General features: G+C 35.4%; 1 protein-coding gene across 2 annotated transcripts in view; it reads left to right on the top strand.

Annotated features, from left to right (window-relative positions):
• Positions 1 to 25176, top strand: part of ST7L (suppression of tumorigenicity 7 like) — a 65512-nt gene that overhangs the window by 31771 nt on the left and 8565 nt on the right. For both annotated transcript variants that reach the window (XM_077780188.1, XM_077780187.1), the window contains exons 10-12: positions 876 to 948; positions 2023 to 2125; positions 20797 to 20947. In XM_077780188.1, the coding sequence (XP_077636314.1) occupies positions 876 to 948; positions 2023 to 2125; positions 20797 to 20947 (327 nt within the window). The remainder of the gene's footprint in view (positions 1 to 875; positions 949 to 2022; positions 2126 to 20796; positions 20948 to 25176) is intronic.

The following is a 25176-nucleotide window of genomic DNA, read 5'->3' as shown; positions in this document are numbered from 1 at the left end:
TATTTATTTTTGAGACAGAGAGGCAGAGCGCAAGTAGGGGAGAGGCAGAGAGAGAGGAGACAGAATTGGAAGCAGAATCCAGGCTCTGAGCTGTCAGCACAGAGCCTGATGCAGGGCTCGAACTACAAGCCATGTGAGATCATGACCTGAGCCGAAGTCAGCACTCAACCAACTGAGCTACTGAGGCGCCCTACAAATTTATTTCTTTAGTTCTTGATTTGCTAGTATAATTCTGTAATCACTTCAAGAAGGTCTTCAAGTCCTACTTTCCTGATAACATTATTGTGTGCTTTCTTTAAAAAAAGTTTTATATAATTAATTATAATTCCTGATTAATTTTTTTTTTATTTTTTAAAAAAGTCCTTTAAGAAAACGTAGAAAATACAGAAACATTCTGAGGACAAAAAATTAAAGTTACATTACCTGGATTTAACTACTGTTAAGTATTGTTTTTGTTTTTGAATCTTAGTTTTTTTCTTTGAAAGGTAGAATTTTCAGTATTTCCAGCTATACTAAGCCTTTTTCCCTGAATACTTTTATGTAAGCATAGCATAAACATTTAAGTGCTTTTCACCATTGTGCGAGGGCTTTCACAGACATAATTTAAATTAATCTCTGCTAGAAAAGTATTACTTCTTTTGAGAAGAAAAAACTAAGGTTAAAGGTTAAATAAGTTGCTTCAAGTTCAAAGATGCATAGCTAGTAAATACTAGAATCAGGATTAAAACTCAGGTCTACATGTCCAACTACTACGTGTCCACATGCTTCCACTACTATATGGTATCTGTTGATTTTGTGTCATGAATTATTCTTATTAAAAATTATCTTAAGATATGTTTTGTGATTCTTACCTGAGCTGAAAATTACAATTACAGATATAAGCCTTCCAAAGTCAGCAGCAATTTGTTACACAGCGGCACTACTGAAGACAAGGACTGTTTCAGATAAGTAAGTAATGAAAACTATAGTAATTTAGAAAGACTGCTAAACTCAATATAGGTTTCTCCTGCTATCTGAAAGTTTACTTTATGCCACTTCGCATGCATTCACTAACCGAAAGCAATCCAAACAAGATTCTCACTTTTATGAAAAGGTAATTGCTTCTTCACTTTATGCCATTCCAGTTTAAGGAAAGTTTTGATAGAAACACTCGCAGATAGCAAGGGAAACTGTATTATGGTTTTCACTACCGACTTTAAACTATGCTTTTTCCTCTCTACTTTCTTTTGAATAACCCTTGATCTCAGGAGGCTTCTGACTAGTGTAATGGAAAGAGCTAGGTTTTCAGAGCTATACTAAACCTGGATTCCAATTCAAAGTCTCTGCATTCCAGCTGTGGAACTTTGGGCATGTTAATCGGTTCGAGTCTCTTCCTCTCTGTAAAATGAGAATAATAATGTTGTGGCGTGGGCGTTTGAGGATTATGTGTGTTAAATGCTTAAAGCAATGTTATAAAGTACAGAGACTACCTGGTAGCTATGGTGATAATGATAAGGTATGCGGTAGGGAAGTAGTTTCATACTATCTGTTCTGAGATTATAATTTCAAGTTACTCTCTTTTTTTTGTCTTTTTGGCTGCCCTTAATGAATTTCTCTTTATTCCACTGATGAGATTTTTAGAAACCAACCAAATGGCAACCATTTTTTTCACCTTAGATTACTATGCCTGGAAATGAATTAGAATGGAGTATACAGTGTTTCCTCTCAGTGAAAAATTGATAACAGCGTGCTTCTATTTCATGAGATTCTCAGGATGTCCCTGTGTAGCATTTCATATTTTACCATCCTTCCCATAGTATGCCTTCAATGGACGTCTCCTGAAGGCTTTCCTTAATTTGAGGATTTCCATTGCTTATGCTGCTTTTCATTATATGTTGAACTAAATAAAGGCTTTACTTTCATGTTACTAGTTATTTGGCTTTGTCTTTGGCCATCACCAGAAACCCCTGATTCAGGAAGTTAGATTATGATCAGAATCATGGATTTTTATATTCCTTTCTTCATTTTGTTATTTTCTTACAGATTCTCTCCTGAAACAGCCTCCAGAAGAGGGCTAAGCACAGCAGAAATTAATGCCGTGGAAGCAATTCATAGAGCTGTGGAATTTAATCCTCATGTTCCAAAAGTGAGAAATTTTATGATGAAAATACTACTTTTATTTAAGTTTATCAAATTCATGAAAATATGTAGACCAAAGTTTGGGTCTCCATAATTTGAGTCAGAATTGTTTTAGTCTGTTATATTTTGATACTTACTAGAAGAGGGATGTTAAAAGGCATTGAGAAAGGTGAAAAGGAGCAGTAGTTCACTCTAGGCTTTGTAATTGCTATCAAATAAAATTTGAAATATGTTCACCTAGCTGTGCCTTTTACTTCAGTTATAGAGAAGAAATAAAATGGCATGGTCTTAATAAAAAATCATTCATTTTTCAGATCATTAAATTTCCTGTTACTGTAAAAGCTTTTTACTTCTAGACAGATGCCTGGGTTTTGAACTAGGGCTGAATAGACAAAGACTGAAGACAAATAGATTAAAATAATGAATGATAGAAAACAGATGTGAAAGTTCCCAGAAAAACTGCTGAGTTGATGTTTATTTAGTCCCAGATGAAACTATACCCATCTCGTTTGTCGTTGTATTGTACACATTGCAGACATACAGATTATTGGTTGATCTTTGTGTTTTATCACCCGAGATTAAANACCCACGAACCGCGAGATCATGACTTAAGTGAAAGTCGGACGCTTAACCGACTAAGCCACCCAGGCGCCCCAAATTTGGGGTTTTAAAAGCAATGCTCCATGTTAGGAAGTATAGAATATTCAAGAATAGATGCCTCTATTACCAAATGTAATTGTAACTGTCGATTCCAGTATAATGTACGTTAGTGGAATTTGGAAGCAAGTAAACATTAAAGAGATTAATCTCTAAAAGATAATCTCCAAGAAGCTGAAGTTGTAAGTCCTTACAGTGAGTATAGAGTCAAGAAAATTACTGAAGTTTAAGAATGACAGTCAACAAATATTCATACCATTCTCTTACTAAGTGACGCTGGTCCCATAAATTTAAATATAAATTTTATTATGAATTGTGTTACATATACAGCAAAGTGTAAAAGCAGAAATGTGTATCTTAATATTTATTATAAAGTAAATGAGTGTAAACTACTATTGAGGTCAAGAAACCACATTGCCAGCCCCCAGAAGCCTACCTGCCTACCCTTACCCAGTTATACCTTCTTTCCTCCTGCCTAAAGGTAACCACTGTTCTGACATTAATTATGTTCACTTTCTTTTTTTACTTATAATTTTGGCCTATACTTTTCATTGTTGGCTTTATAAAATAAGTTGTGGAGTGGTCTCTCTCTTTTTAAGTTCTCTGGAATAATTTGTGTAAAATTAGAATTATTTCTGTCTTAAATAATCGAGAGAATTTGCTGATAAAGCCATCTGATTCCGGAGTTTCCTTTGTGAGAAGGATTTTCATTACAAATTTCATTTCTTTAGTTTAATAGGTTAATTACAAATTTAGTTTCTTTAACTATTCCATAACTATTCAAATTTCTTCATTCTTCTTGTATTGGTTTTTGTGAAGTTGTATTTTTCTAAGAATTTATTTCATTACAATTTATTGGCATCAAGATTTCATAAAATTCTTTTATTATCTTATTAATGTTGGCAGGATCAGTTGTGATATCCTCTGTTTAGCTCCTACCACTAGCTACCTTTTTTTACTTGACCAGATTCCCCAGGGATCTATGAATTTTATTAGTCTTTGCAAAGAACCAAGCTCTGGCTTTGACAATCCGCTCTACTGTTTATTTTCTGGTTCATTCATTTCTGCTCTTTATGGCCTTTCTTCAACTTTCTTTGGCTCTATTTTATTATTTTTTATTTCCTGTATCTTTTTATATAGGAACTTAAATTAACTCATTATTTTCAGCCTTTCTTCCTTCTAATATATTTGTTCAAACCTCTAAGGACAATTTTAACTGCATACATAGTAATATTTTGTGTATAATTTAATTCAACATATTTTCTAATTTGCATCTTGATTTCCTCTTTGATTTAGAGACATACTTATTCCATTTAGCTATTTCTTAATTTCCAAACATGTGAACATTATCTTTTTATCATAATTTCACTGTAGCCAGAGAAGATATTCTTTGTGATTTCACTCCTTTGAAACATTTTTCAGTTCTTGAATTTCTGTTTATTTTTCACATCTCCTTTGTTATTTATAGTTTCTAATTCTCTGCCAAAATTTATAGTCTTTTATCTCTGCGAAAATAGTTTAAAGTAGTTATCTTAAAGTCTTTCTCTGATAATTCCCATATCTGGAACTTCTGTGTCTGTTTCTATAATGTGTTCTTTTTATCCTGCTACATTATGTTCTTCTTGTCTTGTTTTCTCTTATGCGTGATTTTTGTTGACTATGTATCTGATATTTTTCTTGAAAAAATTGTAGAAATAACATGAAACCTCAGATAATAATATCTTCCTTTGGTGAGGATTTTATTTATCCTAGGAAAAGCAACTAGCAGGACAGGATTACCTTAACTCAGTTTTAGGGATTGATATCTACCCAGATGACTAGAAACTGGGGTGCAGTCTGTGAAAGTTTGGGTTTATATCTGATTCACCCTTATTCCTAGGATGCAGTCTTTCTGGGTCCCAATCCAATCTTGAGAGTTTTACCAGGGCTCTCACTCTTGACATACCTTGAACTCCTGACTTTTGTTCCTTTAGCCTTATAAAACTGGCAAAAAGGTTGAACAACCTCTTTGCTAACTTGTCCAGAATTGTCAAATGTCTCTCTGGTAAAAGGAGACCCAAATATGGCTTATTCCTCTGGTTTTTGCCTTCTTTAGACTGTGACCTGCTAATTCCTTACCCTTTGTAAATTCTCTGATGCATTTGATTGGATTTTTAAAAATAGTTTGTTCAACTTTTCTAGTTGTCTGAGAGGGTTGATCTGAATTATCCAGTGCTTCATTACTGAAAGCAGAGGTCTGAAAATACTCAAAATGAAATGCTCTGCTATCTCATGCTGCAGAGTGGTTAAGAGCATGGATTCTGCATCTAAACTGCCTAGCACACGTGTGAATTCTGGCTCCACTACTTCCTAACTGTATATCCTTGGACAGGCTACTCAACTTCTCTTGAGTGACCTCATGTGTAAAATGGGAATAATACTTCTTATTCCTTAGGGTTGTTATTGAGGTTAAATGAGTTCATATCCTTAAAGAGCTTAGAAGAAGGCCTGACACACAGTAAACATTTTAGAAGTGATTTGTATCGTTATTATCCAGGATGGGATGGAAATCTGTTCCTGTATGAGAACATGAGCAACAGTTATTTACCAAACTATTCAAATTAAATACATCACTAAGATGTCTAAAATTTTTATTTAATTCTCAGAATAACAAAATATGGACCATATATACCCTGGAGTTGTAGACTTGGTTTCTGCTTCAAAAACCCTCTCCTACAAAATGTATTCTCAGCGGTAACAGTTCTGAGGATGTACATTGTACGTTGGTCTTCAAAACTACTGCTGGAGGCAGTTGGGTACAGGGAGGGTGGTAGAAATCCCAGGCATTGCCCTAATTAAATTAAATTGTTGGATAGATAATATATCCAGATTGAATCTGCTCTAGATATTCTATAATGCTTTCAGGGATACTTTTTTCAATTTTGAACATGCACACAAGAAATTAAAGAGACCTAAATAGAGATATATATCATGTTTATGGATTAGAAGACTCAGTATTGTTAAGACCATAATCCTTCCCAAATCGATCTATGGATTCAGTCCATTTTGTATTAAAATCTTATCAGGCTTGTTTCTAGAAATTCACAAGCTCATTCTAAAACTGATATAAAAATTCAAAGGACCTAGAATAGCCAAATCAAGTTTGAGAAGGAAGAGCAAAGTTGGATGTCACCCAAATGTATCCTATTTTAAGACATTTTTAAAGCTACAGTAATTTAAGTAGTACAATATTGGCATAAATATTGAAATGTAGGTCAATGGAAGACAATTGAGAATCCTGAAAACAAACTCACCAAACGAATACTTGATTTTTAACAAGAGTTCCAAAGCAATTCAGTGTGAAAGGAGAGTATTTTCTATGGTGCTGGAGCAACAGGTATTAATATGGAGAAAAAAAGGACCCAGACCCTTCCTTCATACCAAATACACAGAGCTCATAGATCTAAATGTAAGAGGTACAGTTATAAAACTTTGAGCTTTGTGACCTTGGGTTAGACAAAGATTTATTCAAAAACATGATCCATAAAAGAAAAAAATTGATAAATTGGGCTTCTTAAAGCAGTTGCTCTTCAAAAGATATCGTTAAGAAAATGGAAAGCCAAAGACTGGGCGAAATCATTTGCAAGTCACATACTGTTAAAGTTCTGTATCCAGAACTTATAAAGAACTCTTACAACTCAATAATAAGAGGACAAAAAACTTATTTAAAACATGAGTAAAGAAAAAAACCATGGGTATAGGATTCAGTAGTCACTTCACCAAAGAAGATATATGGATAGCTAATGAAGACATCAGAAGGTAGCATCATGGATCATTGGGGAAATACAAATTAAAAGCACAATGTGATACTACTTTGTACCCACTGAAATGGCTATACTAACAACGACCAACAAAATCAACTGTTGGCAAGAATATGGAGAAACTTTACATTCCTGCTGGGTGTATAAAATAGTATAGCTACTTTGAAAACAATTTTGCAGTTAAACATACACTTTGACCTATCAATTTCATTCCTAAGTATCTACCCAAGAGCAATGAAAATGTGTCTACACAAAGACTTGTGTGCTAATGTTTTTTTTTTATTTTAATGTTTTATTTCTGAGAGAGACACACAGCGTGAGCAGGGGAGGGTCAGAGAGAGGGAGACACAGAATCCGAAGCAGGCTCCAGGCTCTGAGCTAGCTATCAGCACAAAGCTTGATGCGGGCCTCGAACCCACAAACCGCGAGATCATGACCTGAGCCAAAGCCGGATGCTTAACCAACTGAGCCACCCAGGCGTCCCTTGTGTGCTAGTGTTAATCGTAGCATCATGCACAATAGCCAAAAACTTGAAACAATCCAAACACAAGTGAATGAACAAATAAATTGTAGTATGTCCATACAATGAGCGCTTCTTAGCACTAAAAAGGAGCAAACTATAAGTACACGTAACAACATAGATGGACCTCAAGTGCTTCATGCCAAGTGAAAGAAACTAGACACAAAAGACAACATATTATATGATTTCATTAATATGAAATTTCTCAAGCAGGGAAAACTATAGACAAAAGAAGCAGATCAGTATTTCCCCGGTGGTGGGAGTAGAAATGTGGATTGCCTGCACACAGGCACGAGGGAACTTTTAGTGGTGATGTTGGCACAACTATATAAAGTTATTAAAAATCATTGAACTGTATACTTACATGGTGAATTTTGCATTTCAGTTAAACTATAATGTACAATTTAAATATAACTGTATATTTAACTAGTGTGTAATGTGTATATACTTTAACATTAAAAAAATTTTTAATGCTTATTTTTTAAAAAAATTTTTACATTTATTTATTTTTGAGAGACAGAGACAGAGTGTAAGTGGGGGAGGAGCAGAGAGAAAAGGAGACACAGAATCCGAAGCAGGCTTCAGGCTCTAAGCAAGCAGTCAGCACAGAGCTCGATGCGGGGCTTGAAACCACGAACTATGAGATCATGACCTGAGCCGAAATCGGACACTCAACCAACTGAGCCACCCAGGCGCCCCAATGCTTATTTATTTTTGAAAGAGAGAAAGAGAGAGACAGAGTGCAAGTGGGGAAGGAGCAGAGAGAGAGGGAGACACAAAACCCAAAACAGGCTCCAGGCTCTGAGCCATCAGCACAGACCCCAACACGGGGCTTAAGTTTACGAACCACAAGATTACGACCTGAGCTGAAGCTGGCTGCTTAACCGACTGAGCCACCAGGGTGCCCCTATTCTTCAGCATTTTAAAGTCATTTGTAGGTAGAAATTTATATATCTCCCCCCAACTAAATGTCAAAGCCAACTCTATCAAAATATCCAGCTTCAGGTCATGATCTCACAGTTCAGGGAGTTTGAGCCCTGTATCGGGCTTTGCGCTGACATTGTGGAACATCCTTGAGATCCTCTCTCTCTCTCTCTCTCTTTCTTCTCTTCCCCCCCACCCCCACTTGCGCTGTCTCTGTCTCAAAATAAATAAATAAACTTTAAAAAACTATCCAGCTAAGTAGAATGATGCTATAACCTTACAATACTGTTTGTGGATACACCCTTTAACCTGGATATTTTCAAAAGGATAATACAAGTTTTTTAAGAGAAATTTTAAGGCCCAACAACTTGAGATAATATTCCACCTAAATAACTTCAGTATTATATGAACTAAAAGAACTCTGGTATTTAAGGCTGTTTTTGTGAGGGTTTTTACAAGTTATGAAGATTCAGATTGTCTTCCACCCCCCCAGTTATGCTCTCTATCCCTGCCTCTCAGCCTGGAGCCAAGAAAAAATAAAGGGCTTTAGGAGTTTTCTTCCTCAAACTTCAACTCTGGGTTGTAATATCTTATTTAACCTAGTGAACAATGAGCTTTAAGTAAGTAAATAAATAAATACATAAAATTAATCTTTTATTCTTAAAAATTTATTATGCAAATTTGCCAAGTGTTATATGGCTTTTACCAATAAGATGACATAGGATAAAGCTGCTTTAGCAAGAAAGATTTTTGGGCAACTTTCCACAGGATTACAACAGAAAAGGCTACAGGTCTAGGACTGTGCAGTTTGTTAAAGCTGGAAACTATTAGAAATGCAGTAGAAAGAGATCACATAAATCTCTTCAGGCTATGCATTTGCTTTAGATATCTCATTAATATTGATTGTACAGATTTTTTAAATCTACTGAGTGAATTTCTGTGTACAGTATCTATGATAGTAATAGCAAAAAATTAAAACAACGTGTTTTCATGGTTTTTGACTTGTTCTTCATTACCTAGCTATGGCTTTGGTTCAAAAATTTTTTAGTCACCAGACAAGAAAAAGAATGTGCATCTTTCAGCTACTATAGAAATTGTCATGCTTTTTTTTTTTTTAAGAGTGGAAGAGGTTTCATACCTTCTAATTACTCCACAGCACCTTGTTTCAGTCACTCGAGTGTCCCATGTCCTTTATTATCCAACTATTAAGGGGTTTTATAGAAGGTAACTTTTTTTAATTGAGATAATTCACATAAAATTCACCCTTTTAAAGTACACAATTTAGTATTTTTAGTATGTTCACAAGGCTGGATAATTATCATCACTGTCTAATCCTAGAACATTTTCATTACCCCAGAATGAAATCCTGTACCTATTAACGGTCACTCTCCATTCTTTTCTTCCCCAGTCTCTGGCATCCACTAATCTACCTTCTTTCTCTTGGATTTGGAATCATACAATATGTGACCTTTTGCATCTGACTTCTTTAATGTAGCATAATGTCGCATGTATCAACACTTCATTTCCTTTTATGGCTGAATAATATTCCACTGTATGGATATGCTGTATTTTTAAAAACATTTTTTAATGTTTTATTTATTTTTGAGAGAGAGAGATAGCATGAGCAGGAGAGGGACAGAAAGAGGAGACACAGAATCCGAAGATAGGCTCCAGGCTCTGAGCTAGCTATCTGCATAGAGCCCAATGTGGGGCTTGAACCTACAAACCGCGAGATCATGACCTGAGCCAAAGCCGGACACTTAACCGACTGAGCCACCCAGGCGCCCCTGGATATACTGTATTTTGTCCATTCAATCAAGTGACGGCTCTTTGAGTTGGTCCCTCTTTTTGGCTATTATGAATAATGATGCCATGAATATTCGTGTACATGCTTTTGTATGATCGCCTAGGGACGGAGTTGTTGGATCATATGGTAATTCCATGTTCAACTTTTTGAGAGACTTCCAAACTTTTCCAAAGAAGCCTGTGCTGTTTTACATTCCTACCAACGATGGATGAGGGTTTCAATTTCTGTACATCCATGCCAACACTTGTTATTGTCTGTCTTATGAATATAGTTACCCTAGTAGGTGTGAATGGTGTCTTATTACGTGGGTTTGTATTTCCTTAATGACTAATGATGCTGAACATCTATCTTTTGTTTAATTAAAAAAAATTTTTTTTATAGTTTATTTATTTTTGAAATAGAGAGAGACAGAACATGAGCGGGGGAGGGGCAGAGAGAGAGAGGGAGACACAGAATCCGAAACAGGGTCCAGGCTCTGAGCTGCCAGCACAGAACCTGATGTGGGGCTTGAACCTTCAAATCGCGAGATTATGACCCTAGCCGAAGTCGGACGCTCAACCAATTGAGCCACCCAGGCACCCCCCAAAAATTTTTTTAATGTTTATTTTTGAGAGAGAGAGAGTGACAGAATGCAAGTGGGGGAGGGGCAGAGAATGAAGGAGACACAAAATCTGAAGCAGGCTCCAGGCTCTGACCTGTCAGCACAGAGCCTGACACAGGGCTTGAAGCCACAAATCATGAGATCATGACCTGTGCCAAAGTTGGATGCTTAACCGACTGAGTCACCCATGTGCACGCGAACATCTATCTTTTAATATGCATACTGGCTATTTGTATAGCTTCTTTAGAGAAATGTTTATTCAGATCCTTTGAATACTTTTAAATTTGTCTTTTTTAGTATAGAAGGTATTCTTTAACATTATTCTTATGGTAAGCTATTGACATTCTTAATTAATATGGTCCAAACCATTGTGAATCAACATAGTTGAAAATACCATATATGTTAATTATGAAATTAACATAACTTCACTCCTGAAATGTAAACATGAGGATAGGTCATGAACCTTGCTGAGATGTGAATGCCGAAGAGTAAGTTAGGGTTATTCATTAGGTGAGTTACTCATGTGTGTGCACGAGCCTTAGCACACAGGATTCAAATTTGTCCCTTAGCAAAATGATGGCTTTATAAATCATGGATGTTTAGAGATACCATAAGTGATTGAAATTGTAAATATTAGACCCATAAATGTTATTGGTCCATGTAGATATAATTGTTGACCTAGGACATTTTACATGTCAGTTAAAATAGTGTTGTTCAGTTTTAATTTAGACTCTAACAATAGCTTGCTGCAATATTTCATTAAAGGTTTATTTTATGAGTATACTACCACTAGATTCTTCTAAGTTGTATTATTTTTATAGTTAAAATTGAAATAATTATCTTAAGAACAAAATCACAGAATAGAAAGTCCAAAAATATGTCCACATGTATACTGTCCACTGATATTTGACTAAAGCACCAATACAATTCAATGGGGGAAAGGAAACTCTTTTCAACAAATGGTGGTGGGACATCTGGATGTCTGAATGGGGAAAAAGCCATGAATTTTTCTCATAGTATACATAAACATTAATTTGAAATGGATCATTGACCTAAGTCTAAAAGCTAAAAAACTATACAACATCTAGAAGAAAACATCTAAGAATATCATTGAAACTTTGGGGTATGCAAAGATTTCCAAGGAAACAAAAGGCACTTAACTGTAAAAGGAAAAAATTATAAATTGGACTTTTCAAAACCTTTAAATTCTGCTTATTGAAGACAATCTTAAGAAAATAAAGAGGAGAGGTGCCTGGTTGGCTCAGTCGGTGGAGCATGTGACTTTTGATCTTGGAGTTGTGAGTTTGAGCCTCCATGTTGGGTTGCTTAAAAATAAAATGCTTAGGGGCACCTGGGTGGCTCAGTTGGTTAAGCGTCTGACTTCAGCTCAGATCATGATCTCATGGTTCATGGGTTCAAGCCCTGCGTCGTCGAGTCTGTGCTGACAGCTAGCTCAGAGCCTGGAGCCTGTTTCAAATTCTATATCTCCCTCTCTCTCTGACCCTCCCCTGCTCACGCTGTCTCTCTCTCTCTCTCTCTCTCTCTCTCAGAAATAAATAAAACATTAAAAACAATTTAAAAAAATAAAATGTTTTAAAAAAAGGAAAAAATGAAAATGAAAAGGCAAGCTGCAGATAGGAAAAAATATTTGCAATTGATTTATTTGGCAAAGGACTCATATCCAGAATATGTACATATAAAAAGACAATGTAGGGGCACCAGGATGGCTCTATCTCTTGAGCATCCAATTCTTGATTTTGGCTCAGGTCATAATCTCATGACCTCATGATCCCATGATTCGTGGGATTGAACCCCACATTGGGCTCTGCACTGACAGTGGGGAGCCTGCTTAGGATCCTTTCTCTTCCTCTCTCTCTGTCCTTTCCCTGCTCATTCTCGCTCACTCCCTTTCTTTCTCAAAATAAATAAACATGAAAAAAATGTAAATCTAAAAAAACAATGTAAAATATTATCAAAAGCCTTGAACAGATACTTTGTAAAGAATACACTGGAATGCCCAGTAAACACATGAAGATGTGTTCAACATCGTTAGTTATCAGAGAAATGCAATATAAAATCACAACAAGGTATTGCTTTACACCTACCAGGGTGGCTATGATTAAAAAGACTGATAAAATGTTGGTAAGATTGTAGAGCAAATAAGAACTCTCATACTTTGCTGCTAAAAGTAAATAATGATACAACCACTTTGGAAAACTGTTTGGCAATTTCTTATAAAGTTAAACATATACACACATATGAGCCAGCAATTCTACTCCAAGGTATACACCCGATAGAAATGAAACTGTACATTCCCAAAAAGGATGTGACTGTTCGTAGCAGCTTTATTCATGATAGCCCCAAACTGGAAACAACCCAGATGTGCATTAACAAGTAGAGGGACAAATTGTGATATATTTATTCACTGGGATACTTTTCAGCAATAAAAAGAAAGAACCGATACAAGTAAAATACAGATGAATCTCAAGAATATAGTATGTACAAAAGAGTACATACTGAATGATTCCTCTTATGTGATGTCAAAACATTATCTGGGTTGGTAGAGATTAGACTAGTTGCCTCAGGTGGTCAAGGTTGGAGATTAACTGGAAAGAAGAACTTCCTGGGGTGATGGAAATGTTCTATGTCTTCATTTGTGTGTTGCTTGTCTATATTTGTCAAAACTCATCAAATTTGCATGCTTAAGATTTGTGCATTTTATGGTTTTTAAATCGTACCTCAGTAACGATAAAAGAATCTGACTCAGCATGGAAAGCACTGCCAAAGTATCATGCCTTCTGATTAAGTGCATTGATATATATGAAGCACTTAACACAATGCCTGAATGTCAGGCAACAGTACTGATCATGATGATTATTGCTTTATTACACCTCCATTACCATTTTTGCTTCCTGTTTAGGCTGTTCCTCTATGAACTCTTAGGGGTATTATTTTAGTCCTAATGGCCTTAGCATGTGTCAGATTTGGGGATTCTTTTGTTGAAATGAGGTAAAGGTGAGGATATTGAGACAGCAGTTAACTCATTTGAATTAGTTAATACCCTGAAGATAATTTATGTGTGTCTTGCAGTAGAAGCTCTTGAGGGAAGAGTAGAACATTTAAAAAGAAAACAATAACAACTTATGTACATGTTTCAGAATATGTTATCTGTAGCTTTAAAAATTATTAGTTCTTATTTTATAAGGAAAAAAAAAAGCTGTTTTGTGTTGCCAAGGAACCAGACCATGCCTGGAGGCTTAAGTGCAAGGGGAATTTTAAAAATACAGAAAAGGTAAAATTCATTCTGATTGATCAAAAATTGAAGCATGTAGGATGTTCTGAGTCCCATCCACTAATAGAAGATACCAGCTCTTTAGCAGCAAGCTCACATTTTTTTCCCTTTCTTTTTTTTTATTAGAGAGAGAGAGGGTGCGTGAGAGAGCATGAACAAGGGAGAAGGACAGAGGGAGAGAAAGAGAGAATCTCAAACAGGCTCCATGCTCAGGGTGGAATGTGATGTGGGGCTCAATCCCTTGACGCTGGGATCAGGACCTGAGCTGAAATCAAGAGTCGGACGCTCAACCGACTGAGCCACCCAGGCACCCCTCAAGCTTACATTTCATTGGTCAAATTACCTATATTATAGCAGCATATACAAAAGATAAGAAGGAAACAGGCACTTGATTGAGACCGAGAGCATAGCAGTAGTAAAGGGAGAAATGGAGAAGTGGTGGTGAAGTCCATGACCCAAAGTTAGGGCACAGTGAAGGCTTTGCCTTTCTGTTATATTATCCTGTGGCCTAAGTGGGAGAGTTGGTCTAGAAAACACTTACCTCTTGAGGTACTTACTGCTCTGTAGGATGATGTGGAGAGAAGTTTTCCTGTGGCAAATGCCCTCTCTAGTTTCCCTTCCCTCTCCTTTCAATAGAATATCACTTTCCCTTTGCTCCTGAAGCTGCTAGGAGTGTTATATTTTCTTTTAGTTTATTCATATAGCAATTCTGTTTATTTTCTATCTGGGATCTGTCTTTAGTCTTCCCCCAATACACATCAGTGTGGATTCTGCATTCAGCCTGCCTGTCCGATCTCATAGAATGTGCACTGAGAAAACTAATTGCAGAGATAAATTGGTTCTTGATGTGCATGACTGATCAAGAGCAAAGTACCTTAATTTCAGATGCCTTCAGAGAGATTTTTCTTTAACCTCTGCTTTTAAGAAGAAGATTATAAAGCATTATCATTACTTCAGGTCAGAATTATACTGCTTTTGGTCAAAAGCTGTTCTAAGATTTACAAAGTAATAGAAACAAAGTAATCTAAAGATAAATTATAAAGATCAAAGCAATTCAAAGTTAAAGTGAATTTCAGTGTAAGCATAGGTATGGTTTTAGAGTAAAAAAGACCATACATCATTAGGTCTTTTTTTTTTTTTTTTAACTATTTATAGGTATTTATAAGCTATTTTCCAAAGTGGCTTTATTTTATTTTATTTTTTTATTTTTAGGGAAAAGCAAGGGACTGGAATAGTCATTTGAATATATTGTCAATAGTTGAATACATACTGTTCCTACAATTTCTGATTTGTTCCAGATAGAACAGGAATGACTTCAAGGTAATATGGAAGGTCCTGCGGCATATACTAGGTACCAGCCTTGGTTTATGTTTTCTACTATATTTTATTTGCTGATAATTTCCAAACCTGTATCTTAGAACTCTGGCTTCCTTCCTTGTCTATAAACTTGTATTTCTATCTGGTTGTGGAAATTTTTACCTAGATATCTGTTAGGTACCTCAGCCACTTCAACGTGTCTCAAACTGAATTTAAAAAATTTTAGTTTTAAGTTTCTTCTCCAACCTGCCTGTCCTAACGTATTTTTGTATTTTGATTTATGGCTTCATTATCATCTTCTGATCGTTAATCTTTACTTCTGCCCTTTCCAAATTACTGACTCATAACCTTTGAAATGTCTTTCAGATCTAGTCACTTACTCCATTCCCTTTGTCAGTGACCAGTGTGGGTCTTCAATACCTGTTCTTTAAAAGATTATTATTGTTATTATAAAGATGATGAGTGTTTCTTAAAAAAGAAATCAGACCCTTTAGCAGTTTATAAAATAAAAAGTCTCATTCTTTCTCTCCCAATTCTACTTCTCTTGTGCAACCACTGTTTCTGCTTGGTGTATATGATTGCCAGACATATTCTATGCATTTCTTTATTTTTGAGAGAGGGCACAAGTAGGGGAGGGGTGGAAAGAGAGGAGGGGACAGAGGATTTGAAGCAGGCTGTACACTGACAGCGTGCAAGCCTGATGTGGTGCTCAAACTCAGCCTGATGCAGGGCTTGAACTCAGGAACCATGAGATCATGACCTGAGCTCATGTCAGGAGCTCAGCTGACTGAGCTACCCAGGCGGCCCCTTTCTATGCATTTTTAAACATACAGATAAAGATACAGAAATAATTTCAAATACTTTCCATCTTTTGCTTGGATGATTAAAACATACTTCTTACTGTCTCCCTGCCATAAACCCATCTCCACTCTGGCGATTGCCAGAGTTATCTACCTAAACAGCAAAACTTGCTCTGCTTAAAGAGCTCTTCTTATTTCCTATCATCTCTCAGATAAGGACCAAGCCCTTAGTAGTGCACGTATAGAACCCCTTCCCAGTCTGGGCCGGATATCTGTCTCCAACCTTACTCCTTGCTCCTTCTGCTTTGCTCCTTATCTTGTTATTCCTGAGGCTGGTCATGTCTCGTCATGTCTCCCTACCTTTGTATGTATGCTCAATCTCTTCTCTTCATGGCAGCTTTCTACTCATTCTTCAGGATCTTCTTCATCTGTTGCCTCCTCTATAAAGGTGTCTTTTATCATTTTTCCCAAGCAGAGAGAATGCCTCTCTTTTCTCTGTTCCTTCAATGCTTTAACCATGTCTTGGGTTTTGTTTTGTTTGTTTTTTGGTCTATTTGAATGTCTCTTCCTTAGTTCCCTGTGAGCTTTTTAAAAAGCAGAACTCTTGTTTTACTTACCATTTTATGTCTGAAATGCTGCTTAGAACATAACGGACATGCAGTAAATGTTCGGTAAGTAGACATGTCTGTGCTTTAGACCTACGTTGCTATAAAGACCTAAGTTAAAGAAAGTAAAATTTTAGATCCCATCAGTTTTTGGAAATTTTAAGCCATTTTACTTAATATTTTTATAAGTTTTACTTAATGTTATTATTTTTGTCCTTTTAAGAATGATAGTACAATTTCAGCATGACCTTACTTCTTAACTTTTAAAATAACTCAGCTTTTAATGGAATATTATACAACAATTAAAAATAATGAGTTAGGTCTATATAGAGAAGGAAGAGATGTAAAGATGTACTGTTAAAAAAGATGAAGTTAAAAAGAGAGTTATATAAAAGTTTGGTCCTATTTTTAAGGATGTTATGCTTAAAGAAATCCAGACAAATATAACTTGGATTATCTTTTTTTCTTTATTCTTTTATTTTCCAACCTTTTAATACATTATTTCTCCTGTGTAACTCTGCAATGTTTGGATTTCTGCACACTAAGCATGTACTTTCAGAAGCAGAAAAAAAAGACCAAAACCAAACCAGCCACTCTTCTGTTTTCAACCTCTTCTATTCTTATTCATGGAAAAGTAAAGTCTAGGTAGAAGTTTGTTTTGTTTTGTTTTTCAGAAGTTTGTTTTTGTTTTCTGTTTGCCCAGAGAGTTAAACAATATCTTTCAATAAAAACTGAACTATAAGTATGAGTTTGAAGACATTTTAGCTATCTATATCAGATCAAGTCAGTTAGTTAGTGTTTAAATGCCTACTTTGGTTAGTGTAGTGTGCTAGCTACTATAGTAGAATATGAAAGATGTGATTTCTATTGTGTAGTAACTTACAGCTTCTACTGGCTAGGAGGAATTCCTGAGTAGCAGTTTGTGAAGGAAATAAAATAAGTAATAATCCTTTAATTATCTATTCTCCTTAAACTGAAAATTTTCCCATATATTTTAAGGGTGCAGTCTTATTTCAGTGCTTTATTAGAAATGGAAAAATAAAAATTGCTTTGTCTTAAAGTCAAATTGGACAGGACATTTGGTGGTAGGTAAGACATGATGAAAAATCAAATGGCATAAGAGAGATTTTTTTTCATGATTGAATAGCAAAGATTTTAAAATATAAGCCCCCGAAGTATCATTTCTTAATAAGTGTGCCATATGTGTTTGATTATTATTAGAATTGTCACTTAGATTATTAAGCAGTGAAAATATAGATACATAATTGCTGTTCAAGAAAGTATTTTCTTGACGTATTAAGTTGATTTTTACTGGATAAATTGTTAACTGAGTATCTTTTGCTTCCCATTTGCTAAGTGATGACCAAGATAGGGTTTCGTTTAAAGCTTTAAAGCTTCGGGGTTCTAAAACTCATCGAAAATAATTTGGGATATTTTGTCTCCTCTACTTGCTAAATGAAGCAGAGTTTTAATAGATAGAAAGGGCTTGGTTTATTTATTAAAACAGTTTTCTTCTGAAAATGAGATACTCTTTTTATGATGGAGATTCCACTGTGATTGCTGCATTTTCTTTGCTTCCTACTGAAGAAGCTCTTAGCGCACTTGCTAAGAACATAAGGAGTCATGTCAGAGGTCAGCTATTTGAGTCCATTTTCCCACAGCCGCCTGGTGCGAGTGATCTTTTACTGTGTTTTAAAAAAATGGGCAAGGATTAGAGGGGATTAGAAAGAATATTACCCTCCTGAGTATAGGCCCAAGGCACTAAGGGGAGAGAACCCAACCAGGCAGCAAATGGGCTTTGCTTGACCAGGACACAACCTCTGCTGCATTCCTTTAAGAAACTGAATGGGAAATGTTAAGTCCCCAAACTGGATTAGTAAATAATCTCATAGCTTGTGACATCTGCTAAAATAAATTGATGAGTAGACTGCATTCTTACACTTTGAGGAAAGAGCCAGAGACATCAAGATTAAGAGGAGCTATTTTTTTTTTTTTTGGCTTTATTGAGGTATAGAAGTAAGAGTAATTAAAGATGAGCATTAAGCTCAGTGAGTGTTGGAAAAGCACATTTCATAAATAAAAAAGAAAAAGTTATTTTAGATATATTGATATAATGTATACATATATATTGATTAAAAACCTAAGGCTTAAATTTTGAAGTCACTACACCTTTTTCTTTCTCCCTGCTTGTAGCAGTTTTACAATGTGTTTCACAAATTCAGCTCTTTAATTTGTGCTGTTGATCTCCTTAGTTTGTATAACAACCTGAGGAACTAGAATTTGAAGTGCAAGAATGTATCATTTATGACACTTCTCAGGAATGTTTCTCTTTTTATCTTTCATATTAATGAAGTTAATGTGGTTTAGAATTTATGACACATAATTTGCTATCAAATGATATAGAACCAAAGAGGTTGTTTCTAACTATTTTAATAGGGGAAGTGTACTCTGGTCTTAGTCTTTGGAGGAAGTATTTAGCTGACTAAATATTTTTGAAGGTTTTGTTTTAACTTGACCACTTTAATAGTAAAGGTGATATACAGGTGGTTAATTTTGTATCTTCATGTAATTAGTACATTTGATTATATTGCTTTTGTTGTGGATTGCAATATTAAGGCAAGTATTTTCTTTAAGAATTTAAGATAGCATTTAATTTTCATGTGTGAGTAAGAACTGATAGCTTATAATTTCTTTAACAGGCATATCCACGAATTCTTTAAATGCATCTTGAGCTGTACTTTCTTAGCCTTGTTGAAGCTGGCCTGTACTCCAACCCCTGTTTTATCCCACCCCACCGCCCAATCTGTTCATCCACATTTTACCCATCTTTATCTATAAGCTCAAATCCTGAATTCGATCAAGGGGTTTATTTTCAACTCCTAAATCATAATCAATACCTCCTAAACATAGAGTTAACATATAATCCAGCACTTCCACTGCTAGGTGAATACCCAAGAGAGATGAAAACTTATGTTCACATAAAACCTAGTATGTGAATGTTTATCACAGCATTATTCATAATAGCCAAAAGGTGAAAACAATCAAATGTCTATCAAATAATGAATGGATAAACAGATGTGGTATATCCAAATCATGGAATATTATTCAACTGCAAAAAAGGAATGAGGTGCCGATATATGATACAGCATGGGTGTACCATGAAGACATTATGCTAAGTGAAAGAAACCAATTACAATAGACCATATATTATGCAATTCTTTTTGTGTGAAATAACCAGAACAGGCGAATGTATAGAGATGCAAATTAGATTAGTGGTTGCTTAGGCCTTGGGGGGTTGGGGGTTAGAGGGGAATAAGAGGATGCGGATTCTTTTCAAGGTGATGAAAATGTTCTAAAATTGTGGTAATGGTTATATATATATATCTGTGAATATCCTAAAAGCCACTGAACTGTACACTTTAAATGGTTGAAGCATAAGGTCTGTAAGTTATATCTCAATATAATTAGAAAATATATTATAAAGATATATTAAAAATATATATTAGAAAACATGAATACCTTCTATCCAAATTCCGTATACACTGTTTATGTCTCTAATAAAGCATAGTCTTGTTGTAATTATTAACCTAAGAAATCTGTCTTTCTCATGACATTAGGAAGCTCCAGAGAATGTAGTGTTTCCTAACAGATATAGTACTTCCACCCAGTAAATATTCATTTTTTTTTTAATGTTTTATTTATTTCGAGGAGAGAGAGAGAGAGAGACAGCGTGAGCAGGGGAGGGTCAGAGAGAGAGGGAGTCACAGACTGAAATAGGCTCCAGGCTCTGAGCTGGCTGTCAGCACAGAGCCCGACGCGGGGCTCGAACCCACGAACCGCAAGATCATGACCTAAGCGAAAGTCGGACGCTTAGCTGACTAAGCCACCCAGGCGCCCCGCACCCAGTAAATATTCATTTAATTGAACACATTCACAATTAAATTCCCCACTTGTAAAATGGGAATAAGAGAAAAAAGAATTGAATGTCACCACAAAATTTTTTTCCAAAATTGTATGATTTTTGTACTTAATTCTCTTTCAGAAAAAGAGATATTTGCTTTCACATCATTTCCTTAGCTTGAGTTTCCATTTTGCATTTAGCAAGGTCATACATAAGCCATTTATCCCTTTATTTCTGCCTGTAGGAATATTCTGATCTTTGGAATTTGCGTATATAAGCATTTTATACACACACTATCAGTATGATCCTCTTGTCATCTCAGCTAGCTTAATGTGTGTTTTTTAAATCAAATTGACTTTATAAAATTTGAATCTACATTTTTTTGTTTGAACGTAACATAATTTAATTTTTTTCTTTTCTGTGGTGTGTCTGTGTGTGTGTGTTACTTTTCTAGTATTTACTAGAGATGAAAAGTCTAATTTTACCTCCAGAACACATTCTGAAACGGGGTGACAGTGAGGCAATCGCCTATGCTTTCTTCCATCTTCAGCACTGGAAGAGGATTGAAGGTGCACTTAATCTGTTACAGTGCACGTGGGAAGGCAGTGAGTATTCTTTTTCAAATGTCCAACTATCTCTCAGATTATTCATTGCATTCACAGGCAGCTTTTTAAAATGAGATTATCTGAGTGTCCCTAAGGATTTGTTGTTCGGATTGGTTTCAAAGTGAACTCAGAGGTGTTTATTTGGTTTATTGGTAGGAGAAATGCTTAATGTACTTAATATTGATGTCACAATTAGGAAAAGCAGAATGAGAAACCGTTATGATTTTCTGCCATATGTTCATTTAAATTACATATTTGTAAGGAAAGAAAATGAAAACTTACATCCCTTGCTTCATAAGCTCTTTATGTGGTTGAGTTATTGTTCTAATATTTTTAAGTTAGACTTTTTGCTTTATTTTCAGGTGTATACATCATGAAACTATTTTCCTCACAACTAATATCAAATCTATTCTTTTTTTTCAATTTATTTTTATTGTGGTAAAATACATATAACATAGAAGTTACCATTTTAACTATTTTATTTTTTTTTTAATTTAAAAAATTGTTTTAAGNGAGAAATGCTTAATGTACTTAATATTGATGTCACAATTAGGAAAAGCAGAATGAGAAACCGTTATGATTTTCTGCCATATGTTCATTTAAATTACATATTTGTAAGGAAAGAAAATGAAAACTTACATCCCTTGCTTCATAAGCTCTTTATGTGGTTGAGTTATTGTTCTAATATTTTTAAGTTAGACTTTTTGCTTTATTTTCAGGTGTATACATCATGAAACTATTTTCCTCACAACTAATATCAAATCTATTCTTTTTTTTCAATTTATTTTTATTGTGGTAAAATACATATAACATAGAAGTTACCATTTTAACTATTTTATTTTTTTTAATTTAAAAAATTGTTTTAAGATTTTATTTTATTTCATTAAGTTTATTTATTTATTTTGAGAGAGAGAGCATGAGTGGGATAGGGACAGAAAGGGCGGGAGAGAGAATTCCAAGCAGGCTCCTCACTGTCAGCGTAGGGTCTGACATGGGGCTTGAATCCACAAACTGTGAGATCATGACCTGAACCAAATTCAAGAGTCGGATGCTTAACTTACTGAGCTGCTCAGATGCACCAAGATTTTATTTTTAAGTTGTCTCTACACCCAGCGTGGGACTCGAATGCACAACCCCGAGATCAATTCTACCCACTGAGCCAGCCAAGCACTTCCATTCTAGCCATTTTAAAATGTATAGTTCGGTGATGTTATATACATTCACATTATTGTACAGCCATTACCATCTGCTGTCCCCAGAACTTTTTCATCATCCCAGACTGAAATCCTGTACCCATCAGATAATGATTCCCCATTCTTCCTTCCTCTCCAGACCTTGGTAATGATTCTTTCTGTCTCTATAAGTTTGACTAGCGTTAGGTATCTTCTGTAATAAAATCATACAATATTTATATCATTAAATCAGGCTTACTTCACTTAGCATAATGTTGTAGCATATGTTAAAAAATCATTCCTTTTCAGGGCTGAATAATCTTCCATTGTATATATACACCATACTTTGTTTATATATTCATCTGTCAGTGGACATTTGGGTTGTTTCCACCTTTTGGCTATTAAGAATAATCCTCCTATGAACATGGGGGTACAAATATCTGTTCAAGTTCCTACTTTCAGTTCTTTTGGGTGTATACCTAGAAGTGGAACTGGTAGGTTATATAATTCTATGTTCATTGTTTTGAGGAACTGTCATACTACTTTCTATGGCAAATACATCCATTTACATTCCACCAGCAATGCACAAGGTTTTCACTTTCTCTGTGTCCTTGCCAACACTTGTTCTTTTTTTTTTATATATACTAGCTATCCTGATGGGTGTGAAGTGGTATATCATTGTGGTTTTGATTTGTATTTTCCTAATAATTAGTGTTGTTGAACATTTTTTAATGTGCTAATTGGCCATTTGTATATCTTCTTTGGACACCTAGGTTGTTTTTCAACTAACTACCAGATTTCTTGTTTGTAACTTCTTAAAATCACTTAGAAAATGAAAAAGCTTAATCAAAGTATTTTTTTTTTTATTTTTTTTTAATAGTTTATTGTCGAATTAGTTTCCACATAACACTCAGTGCTCATCCCCACAAGTGTCCTCCTCCATGCCCATCCCCCCCTCCCCCCACATCCATCAGTCCTCAGTTTTTGTCAGCATTCAAGAGTCTCTCATGGTTTGCCTCTCTCCCTTTCCCCCACCATTTCCGCCCTTCTTCTCCCCCTTGTTCCTCCGTCAAGTTCCTCCTAATCCTCCTATACGTGCAAACATATGATATTTGTCCTTCTCTGCCTGACTTATTTCGCTCAGCATAACACCCTCAAGGTCCATCCATGTTGCTACACATGGCCAGATTTCATTGTTTCTCATTGCCATGTAGTATTCCATGGTATAGATAAACCACATCTTCTTGATCCATTCATCTGTTGATGGACACTTAGGCTCTTTCCATGTTTTAGCTATTGTGGAGAGTGCTGCTATGAACATTGGGGTACATGTGCTCCTATGCATCAGCATTAATCAAAGTATTTTATCAGTTGAATTCTTATAATGATTGTCTTGGAAAGTGCACTTCTCCTATCGATAAAAGTTCAAACATAAATTCAATACTCATTAACTAGAATTGGTTGATCCCCCTTAGTTCCCAAACTTCTCACTGAGGCACCTTAGGGCATTGCGGCAAATTCACAAGAGTGCCATGGCATATTTTAAAATTTCAGTGGAAACAACAGTAACACTCAAAACGTGTCAAGACATTCAAACTGTTAGCGCCACATAGTTCAAGGTTTCATCATTAGGTGGCTCTCCATTCTCTTTCTTTTGATGTTGTCGTAGCTTTGCAAAGCTGGGTTTTTTATTAGTTGCTGTGATTTAAAAAAGTACCACACAAAAAAAATCAGTGTGGAACAGGAAATGGTGATGGCGGTGTCCAACCTGATTCCAAGGTCTGAAAAGGTATGCAGTACCCAACAGGTACATACATCCCACTAGTAAGAAAAGATGGTTCTTTAAAAATGAAATAATTGGGGGCACCTGGCTGGCTCAGTCAGTGGAGTATGTGACTCTTGATCTTGGAGTTGTGGGCTTAAGCCCCACATGGGTGTAGAGATTACTTTAAAAACTTAAAATATTTTAAAAAATGAAATAATTATTTTTTTCCCTTTAGTTTAAATGGTGTGTGTGTGTGTGTATTTGTGTTTTAATCACTGCTAAGGGTTAGGACATAAACCTTAGAGTTGTTTGGATCCACTACTTAAGTGGAATTGTTAGGTATTTCTTTCAGCCTAGGGGCATCATAAAAAATTACTGAGACACGAAGGGCACCATGTATCCTTGAAGCAAAGAGAATTTGTGAACCTCTGCATTAACCACTTGCTAAGAGTCAGACACTGTGCTTATCCCTGACAATATGCAGATTAATGAAATTGGGACTAATAAAACAGAATGTCTTTTTGTAATTAGGCTGCCTTTTGCTTTTTCTTTAGTAGTCTATAAGCTCAAAGGCTGGTACTCATTGATTTTGTATGTGTCTTCAGTACCTAATGTTCTGCCTGGCACATAAGAGGTTTTCAATAAGTATGTGACTTACACTGAATTTCATAAATAATCTTTATGAATGATTTTTCTAGTGTTTCCATTGATTCGCTCTGTGACTTTGGACAAATCCCTACTTTTTATTGTGGCAGAAAAAAATTTATATTTGGTAAAATAGAGAGACAGAACGTGAGCAGAAGAGAGGCAGAGAGACAGGGAGAGAGAGAATGCCAAGCAGGCTCCGTGTTTTCAGCACAGAGCCTGATGCTGGGTTTGATCCCATGAACTGAGAGATCGTGACTTGAGCTGAAAACAAGAGCAGGACACTTAACCAACTGAGCCACCTATTCACCCCTTGACAAAAGTTTATAGAGCTAAGCCCTAAAGCACTAAAACAAAAGCACTAAAACAAAAACTTAATCACAATTTTGATGAATAGTTAAGTAGTTAAATAGGTAAATAGGTAAATAAAGATTCCTCCTTTAAGAAGTCTTCAAGAGTTGGTGATAATCTAGATCAGGGATAGGTAAACTTTTTCTGTAAAGAGCCGTATGGTAAATATTTAGTCTTGGTGAGCCATAGTCTCTGTTATAGCTACCCAGCTCTTGTAGCATGAAAGCAGCCTAACATAATATATAAATGAACAAACAGGTTTAACCATCTGTATTCTAATAATATTTTATTTACAA

The sequence above is a fragment of the Crocuta crocuta genome, unplaced genomic scaffold (genome assembly GCF_008692635.1).
Source record: "Crocuta crocuta isolate KB4526 unplaced genomic scaffold, BGI_CrCroc_1.0 scaffold364, whole genome shotgun sequence".
Lineage (NCBI taxonomy): Eukaryota > Metazoa > Chordata > Mammalia > Carnivora > Hyaenidae > Crocuta > Crocuta crocuta.
This window is presented reverse-complemented; position numbering and strand designations above follow the sequence as displayed.